Source organism: Pleurodeles waltl, chromosome 3_1 (genome assembly GCF_031143425.1).
Source record: "Pleurodeles waltl isolate 20211129_DDA chromosome 3_1, aPleWal1.hap1.20221129, whole genome shotgun sequence".
In the NCBI taxonomy this organism is placed as follows: Eukaryota; Metazoa; Chordata; class Amphibia; order Caudata; family Salamandridae; genus Pleurodeles; species Pleurodeles waltl.
Genome location: NC_090440.1, coordinates 633,006,431 through 633,027,961, shown reverse-complemented (window position 1 = coordinate 633,027,961; position 21,531 = coordinate 633,006,431). Strand labels below are relative to the sequence as shown.

Genomic DNA, 21,531 nt, shown 5'->3' with positions numbered 1-21,531 from the left:
CGGACTATCACCCTATCTCCCTCATTAACATGGAGGTTAAAATATTTGCCACCCTTCTGGCTGCACATCTCAAACAGGTCCTCTACACATTTATATACCACCACCCGTGCAGCCTTATGCTGGCCAGAAGCACACACAATTATCTTTGGCACCTCCATGTTGCTTTGACCCATCGTCACTTGCTTTCCTTTTGGTTAGCCTTACTTCTTATTGACTTTGAGAAGGTATTTGACATGGTCAGATGGACATACCAGGAGCGGGTGTTGCAGATAGCTGATTTCGGAAGTCGCTTCTGTCCTTTCAGCCATGTGCTGTACTCCAAACCTACTGCAAGAGTCCAGATTGAAGGCATGCTTTCCATGGCTTTTCCAATCAGACGGGGGACGCGACAACGTTGTCCCCTGTCCAAACTCCTCTTCGCACTGGTGGTTGAGCCGCTGGCCCGCCTCCTCCAATGCAACACCCAGATGCAGGGGTGTCAATGGGAGAAAGGACATGAAGATTGCATTGCTCTTTATAAGGACAACATCCTGCTCTTCATGGCAGACCCTGCAACAAGGAGACCCAGCTGTCTTCAAATTCTTCAACTCTTCAGGGAAGCCTCAGGTCCCCATGTTAATCCAACCAAGTCAGTCCTGCTGCCCTTGGATCCAGCCGGGACTTCTTAACCTTGTGGACTGACATCCCAGTGCACCTTCTTCATTTGAAAGATTTGTAAATATGGCTTGCACTCCAACCTGAACTCACTTGGTCCTCCAATCTTGGACCCTTAACACGGAAGGCTAAGCAGGACATGGGTAGGTGGCAATCCCTACTGTTGCATGTGATGGATAGGATAGCTCTTTCTAAAATGATGGTGTTGCTGAGGTTCCTTTATATCTTCCAGACCCTCCCACTCCCTTTGCCTCGACAATGGTTCTAAGAAATGGACATGTTGGCGTCCTCATTCCTTTGGCATAATTCTAGACCTTACTTGTCCCTAATATATTGCCAGTGAGCCCCATATGACATAGGCCTGGGGATGGTCAACCTTTACCTCTATTACCTAGCTTCTCAGCTACTGGTAATTATTGACTGGCTTAGCGGGATGGTCTGACCCCGTCTATGAACTGGGATTGTTGTCCCTGGGATTCCCACAAATTATGGATATGCTTTATGGCTCCCTGGTCCATGTCACCTTTTCAGTGGTGACTAGTGATTTTTCAAACCACTTTATGGCACGGTACATGGTTGTGTGAAGTGTCGACATTAAAAGGGTTTAGGAAATGGGACCTTATTGGCATAACACTAATTGGAAATGTTTGGTCTGGGATCCACAAGTGTGCCTTCCAAGAGCTAGAAGATACATATGCTATTACCACAACACAATTCCATAAATATCTGCAGCTCCGTCACGCTCTCTATGCCCAAATGCTCTGAGACACCGCTCCCCTTTAATTCAGTCCTTTGGAGGCCAAGCTTCTCATGGGGCAGGGGGGACATCTCCCAGATCTATTGTACCTCATCATTAATTCCCCTTGTACATTGGATCATCTTAGGACCCAGTGGGAGGGCTGGCTGGGTCCCCTTGAGGATGATGACTGGTGAGATGCAGTGATGGCACCTCGTATTATAATGATTTCATCCAGACTGCATCTGCTCAAGACCTACTATCTGTACTGTTCTCCTGTTTGGGTGCTCCTGCCAACTTCTACCAAATGGTATGGATTCCAATTACACATACATTTTACATAGTAGCACTTGCACTTTAGCACTCGATAGCAGAGGTAAAGTGCCTAGAGTATCATAAACAGAAAAAACAGAGTCCAGCACACATCAACAACCTTGGGAACATAGGCAAAAAGTCAGGAGAGACCACGCCAAGGATGCCAAGTCTAACAGTATGGGTATGCAAAACTATTGGTCTGCTGTCATGAGAATACTATTGCGTGTGTTAGGATGGGAGGTGCAGATTCACCATTGATGCTGCTGCTTGGGGTCTGGAGAAATCCAGGGGTTTGAGAGCTCATCAATCACTGCTGGGAAGAGCTACAATGGTAGTGCAACATGATATCACAGCCCACTAGAAAGCTCCTTCTCCACCTATGATGTCGCAGTGGTGGTGGGGGGGTGGACTGCTGTGCACAGCAGGAGAGGCCCGTATATGAGGCTTGGGGGATGCCCATCAAAGCATGAACGCATTTGGGGGAGGTGGTTGGGCCAGATGAAATAGCCTTATACATGACAGTAACGATTGCTAGTGTCTTCTTTGTTGGGAATTGGTCATTTGTTGCATAGTAACTGTCTTGTGCTCTCGCAGAAATATACTATCATGAGTCATTTGAGTGCTTTATTCATATACGAAAACTAAATAAAGTTGTTTATCAAAAAAACATATCTTCAGTTTTACTTATTGGATTTTTAGTATTTTGGTGTCGTATTTATTAAAATACTAGTTTTCTACATTGGTTTGTGATTTTTCTTGCATTGTGCTTTCACTTTATTACTGTTTAAGTATTGCATAAATACTTTACCCATCCCCTCTAAGTTAGGCCTGACTGCTTTATGACAAGCTACATTTTGTTAAGCGCAGGAAAGTGTAGGTTTATTTAGTGTCTTTTGTGATTCATCCTGACAAGGACTGTGATTACTATTTGAAATGGACACTCACCCCCCTCAACTAATACTCCAATTTCTTACAGAAAAGAGGAGGGGGGAAGAGGGCAACTCTAAGCATTTAACAGAAACTACAATGCAGGCTGGGATAGTTTTACAATTGCACACTCGTGCCATAGATTCAGAGTAGTGTGATGACACCCACGGAACCTTGGCCTCTCCCAGATTCATGTGTCTAAGGACAGAATTGAAGAGGTTCCAAGAAAGGAAGGGAATTGAACACCTTCTCCAAGTCCACAGCCAACACAGCAGCACTGGGATTTATTTGTTATGCAGCATCGTGTAATAGCTGGAGAAGGCGTGTAACATTAAGAAAAGTATTTCATGTGGGTATGAGTCCATTCTGGTCATGATTAATAAGAGTAGTTATGTAAGGTAGAGCTACAGCGCCAACACCTTTTTAAGGATTTTATAGTCAACCTATTCAATAGAAAGAGTGATGTAGAAGCTCTTGCCTGCAGGATCCAGCGAGTCTTGGGAATTGGAATCACCAATGCTTCTCTAGTTGAGGATTGGAGAAAACCTGCTTCCTGGTCTGCCTCTTATTCTTTAAAGAGATGGGAAATCAACAGCTCAGCATAGGCACTGTAAAACTCCACCAGTATACCATCTGTGCTTGGTGTCTTCTCTCTGGGAAGTATCTTTAACACATGTTGTATCTTGTTGTAATTGTAGAACAGAGGAGTGTAGCCTATTTTCCCACTAGTCTAGAAAAATTCAATATATGTAGGTACCCCAACATCTCAGCGGTCATGATTTCTAGCTACACTAGCAAACAAACCGTATACTTGGCATCATAACCCAACACCTATGCCCCCTTCCAAAGAAATACCAGACCTTTTATTCCACTGCACATTTACAAGGTGTGCTGGATCCCATGGAGGCCAGTTTTGAAAACCTAAGGACACTTCTGGTGCCTTTCTCAGTTTCACCCTCAATAATAATTTCAGCAAGCACAGGGGGCTTCAAGAAAGAGTGAAAGTAAGTGCTGGAGAAGGGACGGTAGAGGGAAAGTGATCAGAAAGACATAAAAGAGAGAGGAGGGAAGGAGAGGCATGGTGGATGGAAAGACAGATTCTGGAAGGAGACAAAAGGAGTGGGGCTGATTTGAGCATTTCTGCCATGGCTGGATTTGGTTCCTAAGTCCAGACCCACATCCTGCATCAGCCAATCAAAAGAAACTGGGATCATGTCCCCCACTGCTGCCCTGCTACCAGCAAAACCTTTTATTGATGGCCTACCCCATCTTTATGATTGTCCCTTATGTGATTGAGAATGCAGGTTTGTTCTGATACAGTTCCTCCCTTCCCTTTCTGTTGCTGAGCTACCATATTTGACAGCCTGCCGTGGGATCTCTAGTCAGATCGCAAAAAGACTGTATTGTTTGGTCAGATAGGATTTACCCATGTAAAGGGAATACACAATGTTTTGTGGCTGTTGGTAGTGTATCTCAGTAACACCAACAAGATACAAAACTGATCTGGCATGCCAAGTTTTCTTATCTGAGACTACGTATTTTGTGTTCAGACTATTGTGCATTCGATTGCAATAAGCTGCAGGGCCTTCATGGACATAGATTAAAATTCTTAAGATACACAGAAAAGTATTCCTATCAGCGCTGGATAAATGGATATCAAACAAAGATAAATGTGAAAGAATTATAGGTACACTATAGAACAGACACACACAAAGCAGGACCTTAAAACTGTCTGTGCCCAGGGACCCTAGGATGTACCACTCAGAAGAAGTCCAAAGAGGAAAACATGTGGAGGCAGCCCAATCTGCATCTTCATATGCTTAATTAGCGAGAAACACATTTGATCAATCCACCCCAGTCTGGCAAACAAAATACACAGAATTTGTGAATCAAGGGTACTCAGGAATGCTTAAGGCTATATGTCATTACAAGTGAGATGACAAAGGGGTGTGGCTAGCTGTTAAGAAAGATGGCTGCTTGTTGGAGCAGCTTTGTCGCTTGTGTCACTCACTGATCCCACATCATCTGTCCTGATGTCCGTGCCTCTCCACTTCCCCCAGTGCTGCACATTGGAACAAGGTCAAGGGGGAGACTTCTACTCTGGTTTAGGGCCCCCGGCATGGCTGCTGAGGGTGTGAGGCTGAGTGTGGCCTCCACAGCATCGGGAACCAGCATTGGGAACCACAGCCTTGCGTGCTGCAGCGGCTGCCAGTGGAAGTGACAAAAGGGACCCAGCATCATTGGCCCTGAAAGAATGTGAATCTGCGAGTCTCTGGCCACTACCTGAGGGTGACAGATGAGAAGGGGAAGGCCTCCACCCTGGGATTAGGGAGATCGCCAGGATTGAGAGACACAGCCACAGAAAAGCCAGGAGATGCCCATCCAGGCCTCATAAATTGTAACAGACAGGGCATGCACTTGTCCCTGTGCTATCCTGTTGACATGAGCTGGTGGGCCAGGGGCAACTAGAGAGCCAAGCCCACAGAACAGTAACAAACTGAGAGGGAAGCCGGGCCACTGGACACTAATGCCTAGAGGCACCCTATAAGACAGACCAAAGTCCCCTGGGGTTTCAACAATTATAGAACGTTGAGAGCCAGTAAATCCCCAGACTGCCTGTAAACACAAGAGATATTCTATTATGGCACATAGGCTTACTGAGAGAGCACAGGTGTAGCAGTGAATTACTGAGGTGTGGCGAGAACTGTTTGAGGTATCCAGGCAGTGACTTTATTGAAGTGCCAACCCTATTTGGTGGTTGGTGGGAAACCAGAGAGGCTGCAAGAGACAGCAGGACTGACCTTGGCAGGTGGCTTAAAGTCATCATGAAAGCCAAACAAAGTGTCAGGGGCTCCCTAGAATCCATAATAGACTTAAGGTCTGACTTAGGTCTTGGCAGAGAGAATATTCCATCACTAATGTGATAGGTAACCGGTCCACCTTATTACGATCTCCATAAGATCATAATAAGGGGGGGCGGACTATCCGTCATGTTTGAGATGGAGTATTCCCCTCTGCCAAGACCTAAAGCAGGCCTTCAGTTAGTATGGAGGTCATACTTTTCAAGGCAGACCTCTACAACAAGGGAATCAAGGTAAAAGAGGCAGAAGAATCAATCACAGCCATACAGGCAGAAACTAAGGGTCAGATATATGAAAATGGTGGTTTGCTATTTTCTAATGAGAAATGTTTGTGATTCGCTATTAGGAACTGTGAGGTCATACAGTGTCTCAGACACTGTTTGTGATTCCCACATAGGTTGAAAGTGACCTTCCTCATTAATATTCATGATGCAGGTCACAATTTGCAACCCATTTGGGAATGGCCACACTCACAGGGATGTTGGTCTGCTGGGGTCAGCAGCCCACCATGTCTGTGATTGCTTTTTAAAAAAGCACTTTTTTGTAATGTAGCCATTCTTCTTAAAGGAAAATGGGATGCATTACAAGAATAAAAATGAAACATTTTCTTTTCCTCTTTTAAGAGCAGGCAGTGGTCCATGGGACCACTGTCTGCTCCTAAAAATGTTTGCAACCAAATTCACAAAGGGGAATGGGTATGCTGGCGAATGGGTAAACACCTCCTTTACGGAGTTGGTAAAATATGAATGTTTTGCAACCACATTCCAGTCACAAAACATTCATAATTACCAGTGCTATTTAGTTTTAGGAAGAGACGCCCTAAACACCCCCTTTCTAAAACCAAATTGCAAAAGCAAAATAAAGGGCCCGATGTAGATCATCAGTGTTGCAAATTTTTAGCGACTGGCAAATTGCGAGTCACAAACATTGATCTACAACAGTGTCTGAGACACTGTTTGAGATTACCCAATGGAAGGCAGGTCGCAATTTGCAACACATTGGGAATGGCTGGCACTCACAGGGATGGTGGCCTGTTGGGGTCAGCACACCACATGTCTGTGACTGTTTTTTGAATAAAGCAGCTTTCTTTTAAATGCACCCCACTTTCCTTAAAGAAGAATTAGATGCATTACAAAAATAAAAATGAAACGTTTTCATTTCATTTTTTAAGAGTAGGCAGTGGTCCATAGGATGTTGCTGCCCCCACTCACAAAGGAGAAAGGCCCATTGGGGACCCCTTTCCATTTTGAATGGCTTACCACCAACTTGAAATTGCTGGCGATCTACGAATGTTTTGCGACAGCATTCCCAGTCTTAAAACATTCCTACATTCCAGTGCAACTCGCTATTAGGAAGGGATGCCCTTTACATGCCCCTACCTAATAGTGACTTGCAAACCCTATTTTGTGAGTCGGTAATAGATTACTGACTCGCAAATTAGGGTTGGTACAAAGGAAAATGCATTTTACCAGTGGCAAACGGCCCATGTTCTACACCTGGCCCACAATTCAGTAAAGAGTCACATTTTGCCTTTTGTGCATAGGAAAAAGCAATTTGAATAAGCCAAGTAGTTTCTATATTTTTACTGTGGCATGTTTGCATTCTTTGTTTTATTTTCTATATTCCGTCTTTAAATATTGGTGGACCATAACTTGAAAGTATTAATTTTACTACCAGGAAATTATTTCTCTTGAAGACAGTTGCAGTTAGAATAGGTGATTATGAATAAAACAGTTCAGTGTTACCATTTATGTACTAAGCTATGGTTATAGTACCTGGGACAGGATGTAATCGCAGTTGCTCCTGAAGTCAAACTTGTTCCCATCAAAGCTGAGGAAGTGCCCACTTCCATACACCGAACAGCGACCGGGACATGGATTGTCTGTGCACGTCCACCTTCTGTTCATACAAGTGCTGATGAATGAAAATATAAATAAAGGTTGTGGGAGAGTTTAATGTATTTTAATGATGGCAGAGTGTTAAGCTTGTATTAATAATTTTTTTCAAACTCGATTAAACTTTTATTTCTCTTGCAAAAACATAAAATATATGTCAATTGAACAGTGGCAGTTAGTTTGCCAAGATTTAGGACATGTACGCATATTTTTCATATTTTACACAGGTTTAGCTATCATAACGAGGCACAGATTGGCTTTATAGTCACAATGGGAGATGCAGTGTATCACACATTTTTCACGATCAAATGTATTAGCGTAATTTGTGAATTAATTAACTGTAAATCAATCCATCAGTTTTTGCAGTGTTCCACTGTGGCTATTGGCCTGGACGTTTATTATGTTGAACTTTTTAGTGGCTGAGGCAAGCTCAACAGGCCCAACCACTTGCACTCTCTTTAAATTGACAACTATTATCATTTACAAACCTGCAACCTTTGATAGTAAAATACAGTTGCATAGTATGGGTGATCGAGTATGAAAAAAACTACTAGAGTTTCATGACCTATTCTTTCTCCCTATGACCTTCCGTCTAGTTTGCGAATATGAATTATATTCCGCCTGAGCTCAGTTATGTGTATTTGAAATACATACACACTTCTGTCTGTGATCAAACATCGTCATCACCTTCAGGGAAGGTTAACCTCACATATGCTGCTTCCTAAAAATGGGCATGGTATAGTCAGGTGAGGATTGGAAAGGCCAGAGAGCTGCTGTGGAGAAGAAGTTAAATAAAGCAGAGAACTGGGATTGAGAAGAATGGGAATTTTTTTAACATCTGGGCAGGGTCCATCAACAATGAAAGCCTAGTCTACCCTTTACAATGCCCCACTTACACCACTTCAAGAGAAGAATCTACTTCAAATGAAGAAAATACTTAGGGGGTGATTCTGAGTCTGGCGGGCGGCGGAGGCCGCCCACCAGACTTCCCCCTCCAAAATACCGCTCCGCGGTCGAAAGACCGCTGAGGGTATTTTGGGTTTTGCACTGGGCTGGCGGGCGACCGCCAAAAGGCCGCCCGCCAGCCCAGTGCAAAACACCCTTCCCACGAGGACGCCGGCTCAGAATTGAGCCGGCGGAGTGGGAAGGTGCGACGGGTGCAGTGGCACCCGTCGCGTATTTCAGTGTCTGCAAAGCAGACACTGAAATACAAAGTGGGGCCCTCTTACGGGGGCCCCTGCAGTGCCCATGCCATTGGCATGGGCACAGCAGGGGCCCCCAGGGGCCCCACGACACCCCATACCGCCATCCTGTTTCTGGCGGGCGAACCGCCAGGAACAGGATGGCGGTATGGGGTGTCAGAATCCTCCATGGCGGCGCAGCGAGCTGCGCCGCCATGGAGGATTCATTTGGGCAGCGAGACCGCTGGTTTTCCGCATCTGACCGCGGCCAAACCGCTGCGGTCAGAATGCCCTGCGGGGCACCGCCAGCCTGTTGGCGGTGCTCCCGCCAACCCTGGCCGCCGGGGTCAGAATGACCCCCTTATTGTCTGATTTAGGGTTTGGTGGTGGGAGTTACACCATCACAAACGTGACAGACATCCTGTCCTCCAAACTCCTAAATTTTCTTCCCTGTGACTACACTGAAGTATTGTTGGCTTCCTGCATACGAGTGGGGAAATCTGTTTCTAGGGCATGGAAACTCTGTTCATGCATTTTTGTTATGGCTAAGAGTGCCACACGCTTACTGACTCGGGTACTACTACTAATTCCTGCATGACCTTATGAAACCTCTCCTCTGTGGCTAGAAGATGCCCAAAGTCCTGAGACAGGACCAGTGAACAGTTGCAACTGAAATCCTCACCTGCTGCCCTTGTTGACATTCTCTCCCGCGACTAGAGGGTGCAACAGGTTTTGGACAGAGGAATCTTTTGACATTGGTACGCTCTGGAGGACATGGGCATTTTTCTCTGGATATGATCTTGCAATTAAGAGAAGTCTGGTGAAGCAGGAAACAATGAACACGGTTTGACAGAAACAATCTTGGAGTTTAGGAGTTGTTGAGAAGGTAGTGGTGCTAAAGGAACATTTTCGTCAGCACTGGAACCTAGAAAATGGGCGCTTTTGAGTAAAAACACAGAGTGCCAACGTTTTGTCAATATTTTTTGCACAGATCTTTTTGTCAAAATGTTTGAAGACACAGCAGGCCAGTCCAGCATATCCAGCCCCATATCCCTCTTTTTGGCTAGAGCCCCTATGCTTATAGGGTTGTCGTTTTTTAACATTTTGAACGGTTTCTGACTTCAAAGGTAAAAACATTCAGCTGGACTGTCTCCAGCTTTTGTGCTGAGAATTCACTCGAGTCAGCCACTGAAGATGTCTAAACCCGGGGTCAATGCATAAAGGACACTTCAAATGTTTGAACACTAAATCCCCTTTTTTCTTGGGGCAGTTCATCCTATTTAACCCTTGATTCCATTATCCGGTTTTCTTGATTTGTGTTCATTTAACTTGTTAAATATTGCTCTTATAACCTGATTTGGTTTGCAACTTTTAACAGCTTTATTCTTGAGTGTATTTTTGTTTTAGCTAATTGTTTCATTATATATGCCATCTACATTTTATATGAGGATGGCATTATTGCGTGTGGAGAGCTACTGATTGTAAGTCGGGGACTGCCAATAAAAGCCATTTTATTTTTGTATATCAGAATATTGGGGCATTCTCAGAGCTCCGTCACACCTTGAATCAAGACTATGGCTTCTCTCTTCCACAGATTAACAAGCCACTTTTTTGTTTTGAAGATCTGGTTTGATAGTGTGGGGAATGGTACACAGGAACACTTGTTACGAGGGTTATTATGTAGAAATTGAGTCTGGATGCTAAAGTTGTAAGGGACAGGAGTAAGACAAGAAGTAAAAGTACCATTATATTATCTACATGATAAATATATTTATGCTCACTGCTTAGCTTTAGTGTATGTATTAATTGCCTGTGAAGGAGAACGGACAGGAGCTTTCATCTGAACTGTTTTTTTACTATTTAGAAGGAGAGATTGTTGAACTGCTGGAAAATATGAAATGTTGGAAAGAAGGTAGCAGCTTAGAACAGATTTGCGAGTGGATATCATAGGTCTGAGCATCGTTAAAGATGGAATGCTTGGGATGCAAATGCTGGTTGCAGAATCATGTCAAGATTCTGGTTAGTGGAGCATAAATTGCAGTCTGGGACATGATTTTTTGGAGGCTGACTTTGAGGGAAAAGGGATGTATTATATGGTGTGGTTGTGTGACCTCACCTTGTAATACACTTAACAACCCTTTTAAGACCTTCAGGTTTTGTTTGTCAGACATTCAGCTCAGCCTCAGTGGTGGGTAAATGTGGCTCTGAGCAGCTAGGCTTACACAAAGAAACACGAGCAAATCATTTAAGCGGCACCAAAACAATTGAAGAAGAAATCAACAGGACCCCAAACAAATCCAACACCAATTTATAAAAATAGATTGTGAGCCTGATTCACAAAGGTAACTTATGTGTAGTAAAGTTACGAGTGCAGTGAGTAAACAGGGCAGAGATTCTACCCTGAATGCGGAGATTCGCTTCAAGTGTGGAGACTCTGCACTCGTAACTTTACTACACATAAGTATCTTTGTGAATTGGGCCCTGTACGGTTATGTATTTTTAGATACCACAAAGAAAAGGATCCATCAGAGGGTTCAGGAGTTATCAAATTTTTAACAGATTGTAGATCACAGCATTTCACTCAACCATTAACAAATATTGCCAAATTCAATGAATATGAAACTTAGAAACTTTTATGAGCAGAAAGTTGGGGAAGTTCTAATGCAGTGGGTTAGTGGTACTTGGGGTGACCAACTCTGGCAGGGAGCCAGTCAGGGGGGACAAGCAAGGCCCTCAGAAACAATTACCTCCTCAGAAGGAGCAGTCTTCCAGCAGTTCCAGTCCCTTTATTCTTGTTCAACTAATTACTGTAACAGTGATCCTGATGCTGAGGCTACATGCTGCTTGAAGATGCTCAACATTGCTGTAGTTGAGACTCAGTGTACTGGGCTTTTCCTAGAGGGACTCTTCAATCCACAAAAGTGATGAGGGGATCCTGGACACATGGGCCGATGTCCCACAAGGTCCTCTCTTGTCGAAGTCCAGTCTACCAGTCTTACGATGTTGTGGTCACAGCCAAATCCTTCTCTGGTCCGTAGCTTGTCTTCTGGGTGACAAAGCTGGACTCTGACAACTCCTCCTGGTCCAGAAAACTCGGGAGCAACTTCTGAGCATCACGTCCAGGGGCTGCATGATGGTGTTGAGTGGGGATTTGAGCATCTGGGCTACCATTCACCCTTTGCAAGCTTTTTCAGCTGTTGTGTCCCTGTGCTGCGAACTGGAGGTCAGTCAGCTCAACCTTGGAGTCTCTTTACTTTGGACGGGCTCTGGAGATGACTTCTCATTGAGCAGGATGCAGCAGGCACAGTCTCTCTTCTTTGCAAGCCACCAGGTGCAGCAGGTACGGTCCATGTCAGTGCAGCCTCTCTTCTCTGGAAACTTGGTGCAGCAGGGCAGTTCTTCTTGATTCTTTCTTCCATTCCAGTCGAGATCAGAGTTCTGGTTGCCAAGGGTTCCCTATTTATATATGGAAAATGCCCTCAGGGTAGGATGCAGTTGGTAACCAAAGGGCTACCAGGTTCCCTCCCTCCTCATGACCACCTCCTTGGAAGTGTGATATCTGGATATCCCAGGATGCACCATTCTGCCCACTTCCAAGATGGCAGCATCCATCTCTTGGCGTTCAAAGCTCCTTAAACCAACCAAGAGGTGTGGCTATTAAGGGGGCTACACTCCCCTGGAATATTAGTTTGACAACAAGTTTCCCAATCTTTCGAGGGTGCCAACTAGTCTGTCTTAAAAATAGGGCTACCTCTCTCACAAGTGTTCCCCATTTGCACATCAAAGGTGGCTTCAGCTTTGAAGCTTGCCTTTTGAGCCCACACCCACATCGCTTCCTGCAGGAGGGAAGAAATACCTCTATCCAGCGCAAGTTTCAATGGTCTCCTTTCCTGGGAGTCATTAGCACATCTCCGCAGGAGGGCAAAAAGCTGTCTTGGGTTCAAGCCCCATGAGCAACTGTTAAGGACACAGGAAATTGAAGGCAACAAAGTGGTAGGTTTTTAAAGATGCACACTAATTTCAATTTGAGAACCAAATCAGGATTAATGTAATGAGTTGTTTGATACCTTGGTGTAACAACCTTGGTTGCACCGTTCAAGACTTAGCAAAGCTGAGGGGTCAGAATGTAACCCTGTACTCACCAATGGGCCACCAAGTCTTTCCACAGTAAAAACAATAGTATTGTGTTTTTACTGTCAGAAGCTGTAAATACATGTTCTGTCTATGAAACGTGCTGCATCCTGCCTTAGGGCTTGGTAGGCCTGCCACAGGGGTGACTTACACATGTTTCAGATGGACAGATGACTTTGCCATGACTTTTAAATGGCAAAGTTGGGCTAACAGTTCAAAACCAGCCCCCCTGTCCGCAATGGCAGACTGGGGGACTTGTTTTACTCTTGTCACACACAGGGTGGCACAACCAGTCCTGCAAACCCTGGTGCAGACTCTAACTGACAGGCCCTGAGTACTAAGGGTACCACATACTAGCGACTTACAGATAAGGTAGCCTACACTGTAGTGTAGCCATTTTTAATATAGCTTCATGCACTTTAGGTTAACATATTAGGCCTTTGTGCACTTTGCCCTAGATACATTTTATTCAGCCTTGCACTATTATTTTACAATAACCAGTTTTACGATCTTGTTTTCTTTCTTTCTATCACACTGTTTAGCTTAGTTCAGCACTGTGTTCTCAAACAATGCATTCTTGCTCACCCTGTGCTTCAGGCAAGGCTACAGTCTGGTACATTGCCAGTAAACGTGGTAGAAGTTTATTCTCTAGTGTTCGTAGACAATACGCATCCTTAGGTAGGGACATTTTGTTAAAACATCTGTGTGATAGTTATAAAACCATTTTCTAGTCCTAGTACAGGGGAGAGGGAGATTCCGACCAGGAACCTACAACTAGATGCTGACTGCCCTATTGCAGATGCTGATGCAGATTACAGGCCTTTGCTCAGGTATGAAGGTTGATGTCCTCCCGGGGGAACCTGAAAGGCAGGCTTAGAGATTCACATGCTGTGCTCAGAATATAACTTAGAGAGAACATAATCTAGTTGCACTATGATAGCCTTATTCTTATGCTTCACTCTCATTGTTACTATTTTAATCCTACTATGTTGTATAGTTCTGGTTGTTGCGGCTCATGCTTTGCTATCTAGAATGCAGTCGTTTTACTAAACCATTCTTTAAAACTTCAACTGCCTTTGTCATTTCTATGTGAGACCATACTGTGAATGACAGAACCAGTTGAAACCTGAGTGACCACGACTTCCCTGAGAGGTACTAAAATGTCATGCGCTCGGCTGCCCAATTGTCTCTTTCCTTTGGGAGAGATGAGGCACTGCTAGTTAGCTGGAGCAAAACCCAGATTTAGAGTGACAAGGGTCCTTCACAGTGGGTCAGACTTAGTCCCCCACACTGTGAACGATCTTGCCGGTCAAAATCCAGTAGTCTCATTAGGATAATGAGAGCCTAAGCGACAACACCAATTAGATATAGCCAATGTAACAAACATATTTTGGGGTCAGGGCACTAACACTGAGGTCTTGTTAGCAGGCCTCAGTGCAATTATAAAGTTGAAAAACCAGCAGCATTAGCTAGAACAAAACTGGAAGTGATGATATAAAAAGAGCATTTCCTTACACTGACAGTGATAGGAGGGAAGCATTCTGAAAAAAAGATTTTAGAAAGTTTTTTTTTTACCTTGTACTTTGTTAAGAGAGCTAGCCTGAATAGTGTTTATTGAGTTGGTGTGCACAGGGTGAGTTTGCATAGTGTTCTTGATGCAACTGTAATACAAGGAGGAGTGAGAATCAATTTCTGTTCTTAAGTAGAAGGAACCCTATGGTTGAAGCAATAGCAGAAGTATAGGACTCAGATTTATCTTAAAATTGAACTATGCCCCAAAGAATTGTGGCTTTTGTAAAGGGATTTAAGATGGCCTAGAGCAGAGCAATGAGGGGTCAGCAATGTAGTGATAACAGCAAAATAAATTATTTCCATTTCAGACACGCTGAAAAGGAGAGAGTGCAGTTATATAAACTGCTTGATAGCTTGAAGCAGGGATTCTTCTTAAAGGTGAGATGTGAGAGAAGAGGAGAATTAGATTTCTGAGTCATCAGCATACAGATAAAAGAAGAAACAGAAGGAAGAGGTAATGTCACCAAAGGAGGTGTTGTAGGCAGAAATTTGAGAACCCTGGTCAGTCGAATCGGCAAAGAAGGTGGTTATAGAGAGAAAGGAGCACAAGGAAACAAGGACTTTGAAAAGAGAGATAGCAGTGTAGTGTGGTGTGCAAAGGTGAGAACCTTAATTATGGTGTGGTGGTGAACCATGTTGTAGGATGCAATGAAACTGAGGAGGATAAAGTTAGAGGACCTATGAGGGGAGACAACTAAATGCATGTGTGGAGTATTTCAATGATGTGCAGCTGGCTAAAGCCAGATTGTAGTTGTTTTAAGCAGGCTGTCTGGGAATAGTTTTCTTGAGAGTCAGTTAAACCAAATGACTGAAATACTTCATACATCTTGCTGAAACAGTATTCAAGCCAGATTTAGCAAGCATTGGAGAAATCAACAAATCTCACCTTAGTGACTCACTAATTTTGTCAAAGCTTTTGAGCAATCTTGAACAGGATAAGTAAAAAGCACAATGCTTTTGCCAATGTTGTTTCACCCTATTAAAAAGATAATGCAATAGCTGTTGGCATTCATGCCATTCTCCTAGTGCACACACACAGAGTGACACAGGCGCCACTTTGTTTTATTTTTTTATTGGCCAATTTAAGCTAGTGTGCACCACTTAGATCAGTCAATCAATTAAAAATATACATTTGGCTGGACTTAAGCATTACTGCCAAGCCCACCAATATATGTATATATTGGAAAATTGCAGAAATGTGCTAGTTACTTTATTAGATCATGGGGTGGAATTAGGGTATATTAATAGATATGTTATGGATGAATTGAGGGTACTTTTTTCTCCTTTTGTCGATTGCTGATGCACAAATGATAGAAATCAGCTGGATTATGAAATTTTTCATGACCTTATATTAGCCATGTACTGGATTAACACCTTTTTTCCATTTTATTGTCTGTTGACATTAACAACTAATGTTTTCAAGACTCCAAAAACGTGACTTTGATAACAAAAATAGAAAAATAATGATTTACAGGTCATTATAAACATGGCAGAGGAAAATGGAATTGAAAATGTGAGATATGTGATTGAGAGTTTCAAATTTAACTTATATAGTGGGAGGAGTGTAGGTAACTAGCACTTTAAGGAGCCGATCTTGGAGTGTGAAATCTATAGTACTGTGGAAGGCTGTTGCCATTGTTGGAAAATGGGTTATTGGTAGGGCAGGTAGGTACCTACACCTAGCAACAAGCCACTAACCTCCACATAGGTACAGTTAGGTCTCAGTAAATTAATCCCAGCTCAACCCTTGGTAGCTTGGCAACGAGCGTCAAGGCTTAATTTAGGAGACAAAGTGTAAAGCATTCAAATATCACAAAACAGTAATTAAATAAAACACAGGAAACAGTTTAAAAATCCAAAACCAATTTATAAAAATAGTTTATATTGTTATCTTTAAAATGACACAAAAACGATTAAAATCGGTTCAGGGGAACCGGAGATATGAATTTTTAAAGAATTATTACTTTTCTAGCGCTTAGAAACAAAAAGCGCCAATCGGGTCATCTGGTTGCACCTCGACCGGGGCAAAGTCAAACTTTCAGGCCGACCGCGATGGAGCCCTGCTCGGCTACAGGTCGCGGGAGGCCTCGGTTAAAAAGTTACCTTCTGACTTAGTCTTTATTTTGAAGTTTTTCTTCACCGGGACGAACCTGCCAGTTGAATCCGACCTCCTGGAGCCCTTGTCCGGATATGCGATGTGGGTTTCCTCGGTGGAGACTTTTACCTTCGGACTTAGTCGTTTTTTCGAGATGAAAATCCTTCGACCGGGGTAAACCTGGATCTTGATCCGACGTCCATGGAGCCCTTCATGGATACGATGGCTGGGAGGTCCCGGTCAACTTTTTACGTTCGGACTTAGTCTCTTTTTTGGATGTTTTTCTTTACCGGGACGAACCACGAAGTCAGGCCGGGTCGCGGTTGAGGCAAGCCGGCTAGAATTTCCACAGCAGGTCGGTCCCTCTCTGGAGCTTTTTTCCAAAAATTCTCAAATCTTTTCCAAACTTCAGGGGCTTCACCCAGATGTTCTTTTAAGGTTCTTTTGGGGTCCACAGCTCACCCCAAGGGTCCAGAAGTTCTGTGATGGTCCTTGGGGGGTGCGGACTTCAACTCCCAGAATGCACCTGGCGCAAACTCCTTTTTGGCCACTGGACAGTGGTCAGCTGGTCGCTTTCTTCAGGAGTTGGGGCAGGGGACTCTGGTTTAGCAATTTTTCACCTGTAGCAAACAGGGAGTCCCTCCTTGAACCAGTTGAAGCCAGACAAAGTCCTTCTTGTGGTGAAGCCCAAGTGTGCAGCTGGTGCAGTCCTTCTGAGTGCAGGGTCCAGGTGCAGGCCAGGGGTCCAGCAGGGCAGTCCTTCTTCTTCTTTAGTTCCTTTCTTGTTGAATTCTGGAGGGGATCTGAGGTGTGCGTGCAGGTCTGCCAGTTTTATCCTTGCTCCTGGGTGAAAAGCAGGGGGGCCCTGGTTCTCCAATCAGGGACAGAGTCGTCCCCCTGCGCTGACCACTTCCTGGGAAGTGTGGCAAAAATCCATCCCAGAAGGCAACAGTCTCTAAAAATCCAACATGGATGAATCTGATTTTTGGAGGTTACATCTGGCTGAGCCCACCCACTGGTGTGGCTAAAAATCATAAACACACCCCTCTCCTGCCCTCTCCTAATCTAATCAAGGGGGCACCTAATTGTCTGGGGTTGCAGGATGTGGGGGTGTTGCTGGGTGCTTCAAATGTCCTTCTCTGCCTTTGAAGACCAGTTCAGCCGCCCTCCCCCTTCCTGCCTCACCATCTGCTGAGGGGAGATTCTTTCCCCCAAGCACATTCCTTTGTGTGAAGCCTGGCCACTTCACACCTCATCAAGGCAGCCTGGCAGAAGCTGCTGCAGGCTGGCCAATCAGAGCACAGCAGCAAAAACAATGCAGAGCTGAAATTGGCAACTTTTTAGGTAAAGTCTAAACTTTTTACCTGAACAAGTTATATTAAATCCAACAACTGGAAGTTGTAGGATTTATTACAACAATTAATTTGATACCAAATTCTTGGTATGCCACATTTAAGGAGACTTTAAAATTTAAAATAAAGTCTGCCCATTCTAGCCTATGAAGGCCATTTACTTCAATGAAGGAAAAACGAATTTGGCTGTTTTTACCTCACCAGGGCTTATAAATCTATTTTTATAAAGTCCCTGCTTATAGTTACATGGCACCCAGCCCTAGGGGCACATAGGGCACACCTTAGGGGTGACTTATATGTAAAAATAAGGTAGTTTAAGACTTTGGAAGTACCTTTAATTCCAAAGTCGAATTTGCATATAATTTTAATTTAAAAGCAGCCAGCAAGGCAGGCCTGCCTTTAAAATGACACTGGGCACCTCAGCAGTGCACCTAGGTGTGCACCACCTATGCTGTGGTCCCTAAACCTACATGCCCTACCATATACTAGGGACTTATAGGTAGGTTAACTTAGCCAATTATAATTAGCCTAATTTGCATATCCATTTTACACAGAGCACAGGCCCTGGGACTGGTTAGCAGTACCCAGGGCACCATCAAAGTCAGGAAAACACCAGCACAAAGAGGAAAATGGGGGCAAAAAGTTATGGGGCCTCTGCAATCAGCCCTGTTTTCTCACACAACCCCCCCCCCCCCCAGCCCACACGCCCAGGAGACTCAGCCCAACCCTGGGAGAGTCTTCCTGGCTTGTTAGGCGAGGAAGACAGTGAAGAAAACTGGCTGTCCCTTTGCAGGGCCTACTCTGCCTAATATCCTCCTGTCAGGGTCACTCCCTATGGGTAGTGAAGCCATCCCAACAGTAAAAGGACCCAACTCAAACTGAAACTTTCCTCTAGGGGGGTCTTCCTCCTTTTTCTCTGCCAATTTGGGTAGTGAGGTGCCCACCTCCCCTACTCCAAACTTTGCTAGGGCAACACCTAGCTTACCCAAAGAGGTCACCCAACACTTGAGCAACCCCACCATGACCAATAGGGTCAGGGGGCCTGCTTTGCTATTGGCCCTGGGGTCTGCCTCCCAGGCCAAGTACAGTGCTGCCAGGAAGGCTAGCACCCAGCAGAGGCTACTGACAGCTGTCAGTACCCAGAACCACACCCTAAGCTCTCCACTGACAGGTGGCTGAGCTGCTTTAGGGGCAATTGTGAGGTCCTGGCACCCCTCTTGCTGTCTAGAGTGGGGGGCTACCACTTCCTGTGGCAGACACCCTCCTTCCACTCTCCCTTCTGTCAGTGCAGGGGCAACATCTTGCATCTGGACAGCTGCCTGACTACTCAGGACTTCCTTGGGGTCAGGTGAGGCCTCACCAGTGCCAACTCTGGGCTCCCCCCCTACTGGGGCAGAAGGCCTTTGGCTCCCTGGAACTCTCTTTAAGAGTGGCCTACCCTTCCTTTTCTTCTTTCCTTTTCTTGGGGACCCCTGTCTCCTAACTGTAGGGACTGACTCCCCAGGACTTTGGGTTGGGGGGGCGCCCTGGGCGACCACCCCATCTGGGACCAGACTCACCTCTGGGAGGTCATTGCCCAGGATACAATCTAGGGGGAGGTCAGCACTGACTACCACCCTAATCCAGTCAAGGATACCCTCCCTCTCTAGGGGCACTATGGCTACAGGTTTGGAGGTGACCTCCCCTGTGGCTATCCTGACTTTCTTTGTCTTTCCTGGGACATACATGTCTGGCGTCACTAACCGGTCACTCACTATAGTGGGACTGGCACAGGTGTCCCTCAGGCCAGTGGTAGGGATCCCATTCACTTGAATGTGGTGGAAGTGCCTACTCCCACCCTCAGGGATCACCAGCTTACCATCTGGTCCTGTCTCCCAGCACAATGCTAGGAGGACTTCATCATCTGAGGAATCCTCCTCTATGGCTACACTGGACAGCCCAGTGCTAACCACCTTCCTTGGACAGGCTGCATCTCCTCTGAAGTGACCTGTCTGCTGACAGTCAAAGCAAGCCCTACTGTCCAAGAGTTTTTTTAACCCTGGGTCTCCCTGTCTCTGCTTGTCAGAGTGGGAGTGGGATTTACTCTCCTCCTTCTTAGGGTTCTGGGGTACAGAGGGAGTCTCTGTGGTGGGCTTACCACCTCCCTCCTTAGGTTTTTGGGGACCTGTCCCCCCCTTCTTGGAGTCTCCCCCCTGGGACTTGACAACCACCCTGGTTCTCAACCACTCATCAGCTGCCTCCCCTAGCTCTCTAGGGTTGGTCTGCTTAGAGTCCACTAGATGCTGGCGTAACCTTTCTTGGGTACAATTTGTCAAGATGTGCTCTCTCATGATCAGATTGTATAACCCCTCATAAGTATCTACTTTGTTACCAATAATCCAGCCCTCTAGTGCCTTTAGTGAAATGTCCACAAAGTCAACCCAAGACTGGGTACTGACCTTCTGGGTGTCCCTGAACTTCATTCTATATTGCTCTGGGGTCAGACCAAACTTCTTGGCTAAGCACCTCTTCATACTAGGGTATGAATCTGCCTCCTCCCCCCTTAAGGTCAGAAGCCTATCCCTCCCTGAGTTGGGGACCAACTCCCACAAAAGGGAACCCCAGTATTGAGGCCTAACCCTTCTCATTTGGAGTGCCCTCTCAAAGGCCCCCAGCCACTTATCTATGTCATCCCCCTCTACATAAGCAGGAACTACCCCCTTGGGTAATCTGGGGCAAACTCCCCCATCCATGGACACCTCAGCTTCTTTATCGCTGCTTCCATCTCTTTTCTCTTTGTATGCCCACTTTTTCTTTTCTAGGGCCAGCTTCTCTGCTTCCAAAGCTATGTATGCTAGCTGGGCCTCCAGCTCTCTTTCTCTGATGGATGGGTTCTCTCCTCCTGAAAGGACCCCCTTCCCACCACTAGCTTTGGATCTGCCCCTAGTGACTGTGTTTACTGAGGACCGTTCTTCCTCATCCTCACTTGGGCTCAGATGCCTTCCCTCCCCTGAGTGGTTAGAGCTTGCATCCTCCCTTCTTTCTCCCTCCTCTGGAGCTTCTTCTGACTCTACCTCTTGGGCCTCAGCTCATGCTGTCAGGGATGTGATCAGGATTTGCTTCCTGAGATCAGTGGTTGCAGGCAACCCTCTTTCAATACACAACCCCCTAAGCTGGACTACTGTCAGTGTGGGTAGGCTAGCCAGATCAAGCTCCATGGTTCCCTAGTTTTGTGTCAACAAAAACTTTTTGCAAAAATTGGAAACAAGAATTTAGAAAAATTACAAAAATTCAATAATTGAAATTAATCCAAATTAAAAATTAAAAACAATTTTTGCACTAGGACAATTTAAAGGATTTTTAATTTGTTTTACCTAAAACTGTAACGTGATATTGAACACAAGTACAGGATCCCGTCGCTGCTTCCAATTATGTTGGAAAATGGGTTATTGGTAGGGCAGGTAGGTACCTACACCTAGCAACAAGCCACTAACCTCCACATAGGTACAGTTAGGTCTCAGTAAATTAATCCCAGCTCAACCCTTGGTAGCTTGGCAACGAGCGTCAAGGCTTAACTTAGGAGACAAAGTGTAAAGCATTCAAATATCACAAAACAGTAATTAAATAAAACACAGGAAACAGTTTAAAAATCCAAAACCAATTTATAAAAATAGTTTATATTTTTATCTTTAAAATGACACAAAAACGATTAAAATCGGTTCAGGGGAACCGGAGATATGAATTTTTAAAGACTTATTACTTTTCTAGCGCTTAGAAACAAAAAGCGCCAATCGGGTCATCTGGTTGCACCTCGACCGGGGCAAAGTCAAACT

At 44.9% G+C, this 21,531-nt stretch overlaps 1 protein-coding gene across 1 annotated transcript in view; it reads right to left on the bottom strand.

Moving 5' to 3' along the window:
• Positions 1 to 21,531, bottom strand: part of LOC138284404 (mucin-5B-like) — a 528,306-nt gene that overhangs the window by 196,599 nt on the left and 310,176 nt on the right. The window contains exon 20 of the mRNA XM_069223140.1: positions 7,269 to 7,407. Within this exon, the coding sequence (XP_069079241.1) occupies positions 7,269 to 7,407 (139 nt within the window). The remainder of the gene's footprint in view (positions 1 to 7,268; positions 7,408 to 21,531) is intronic.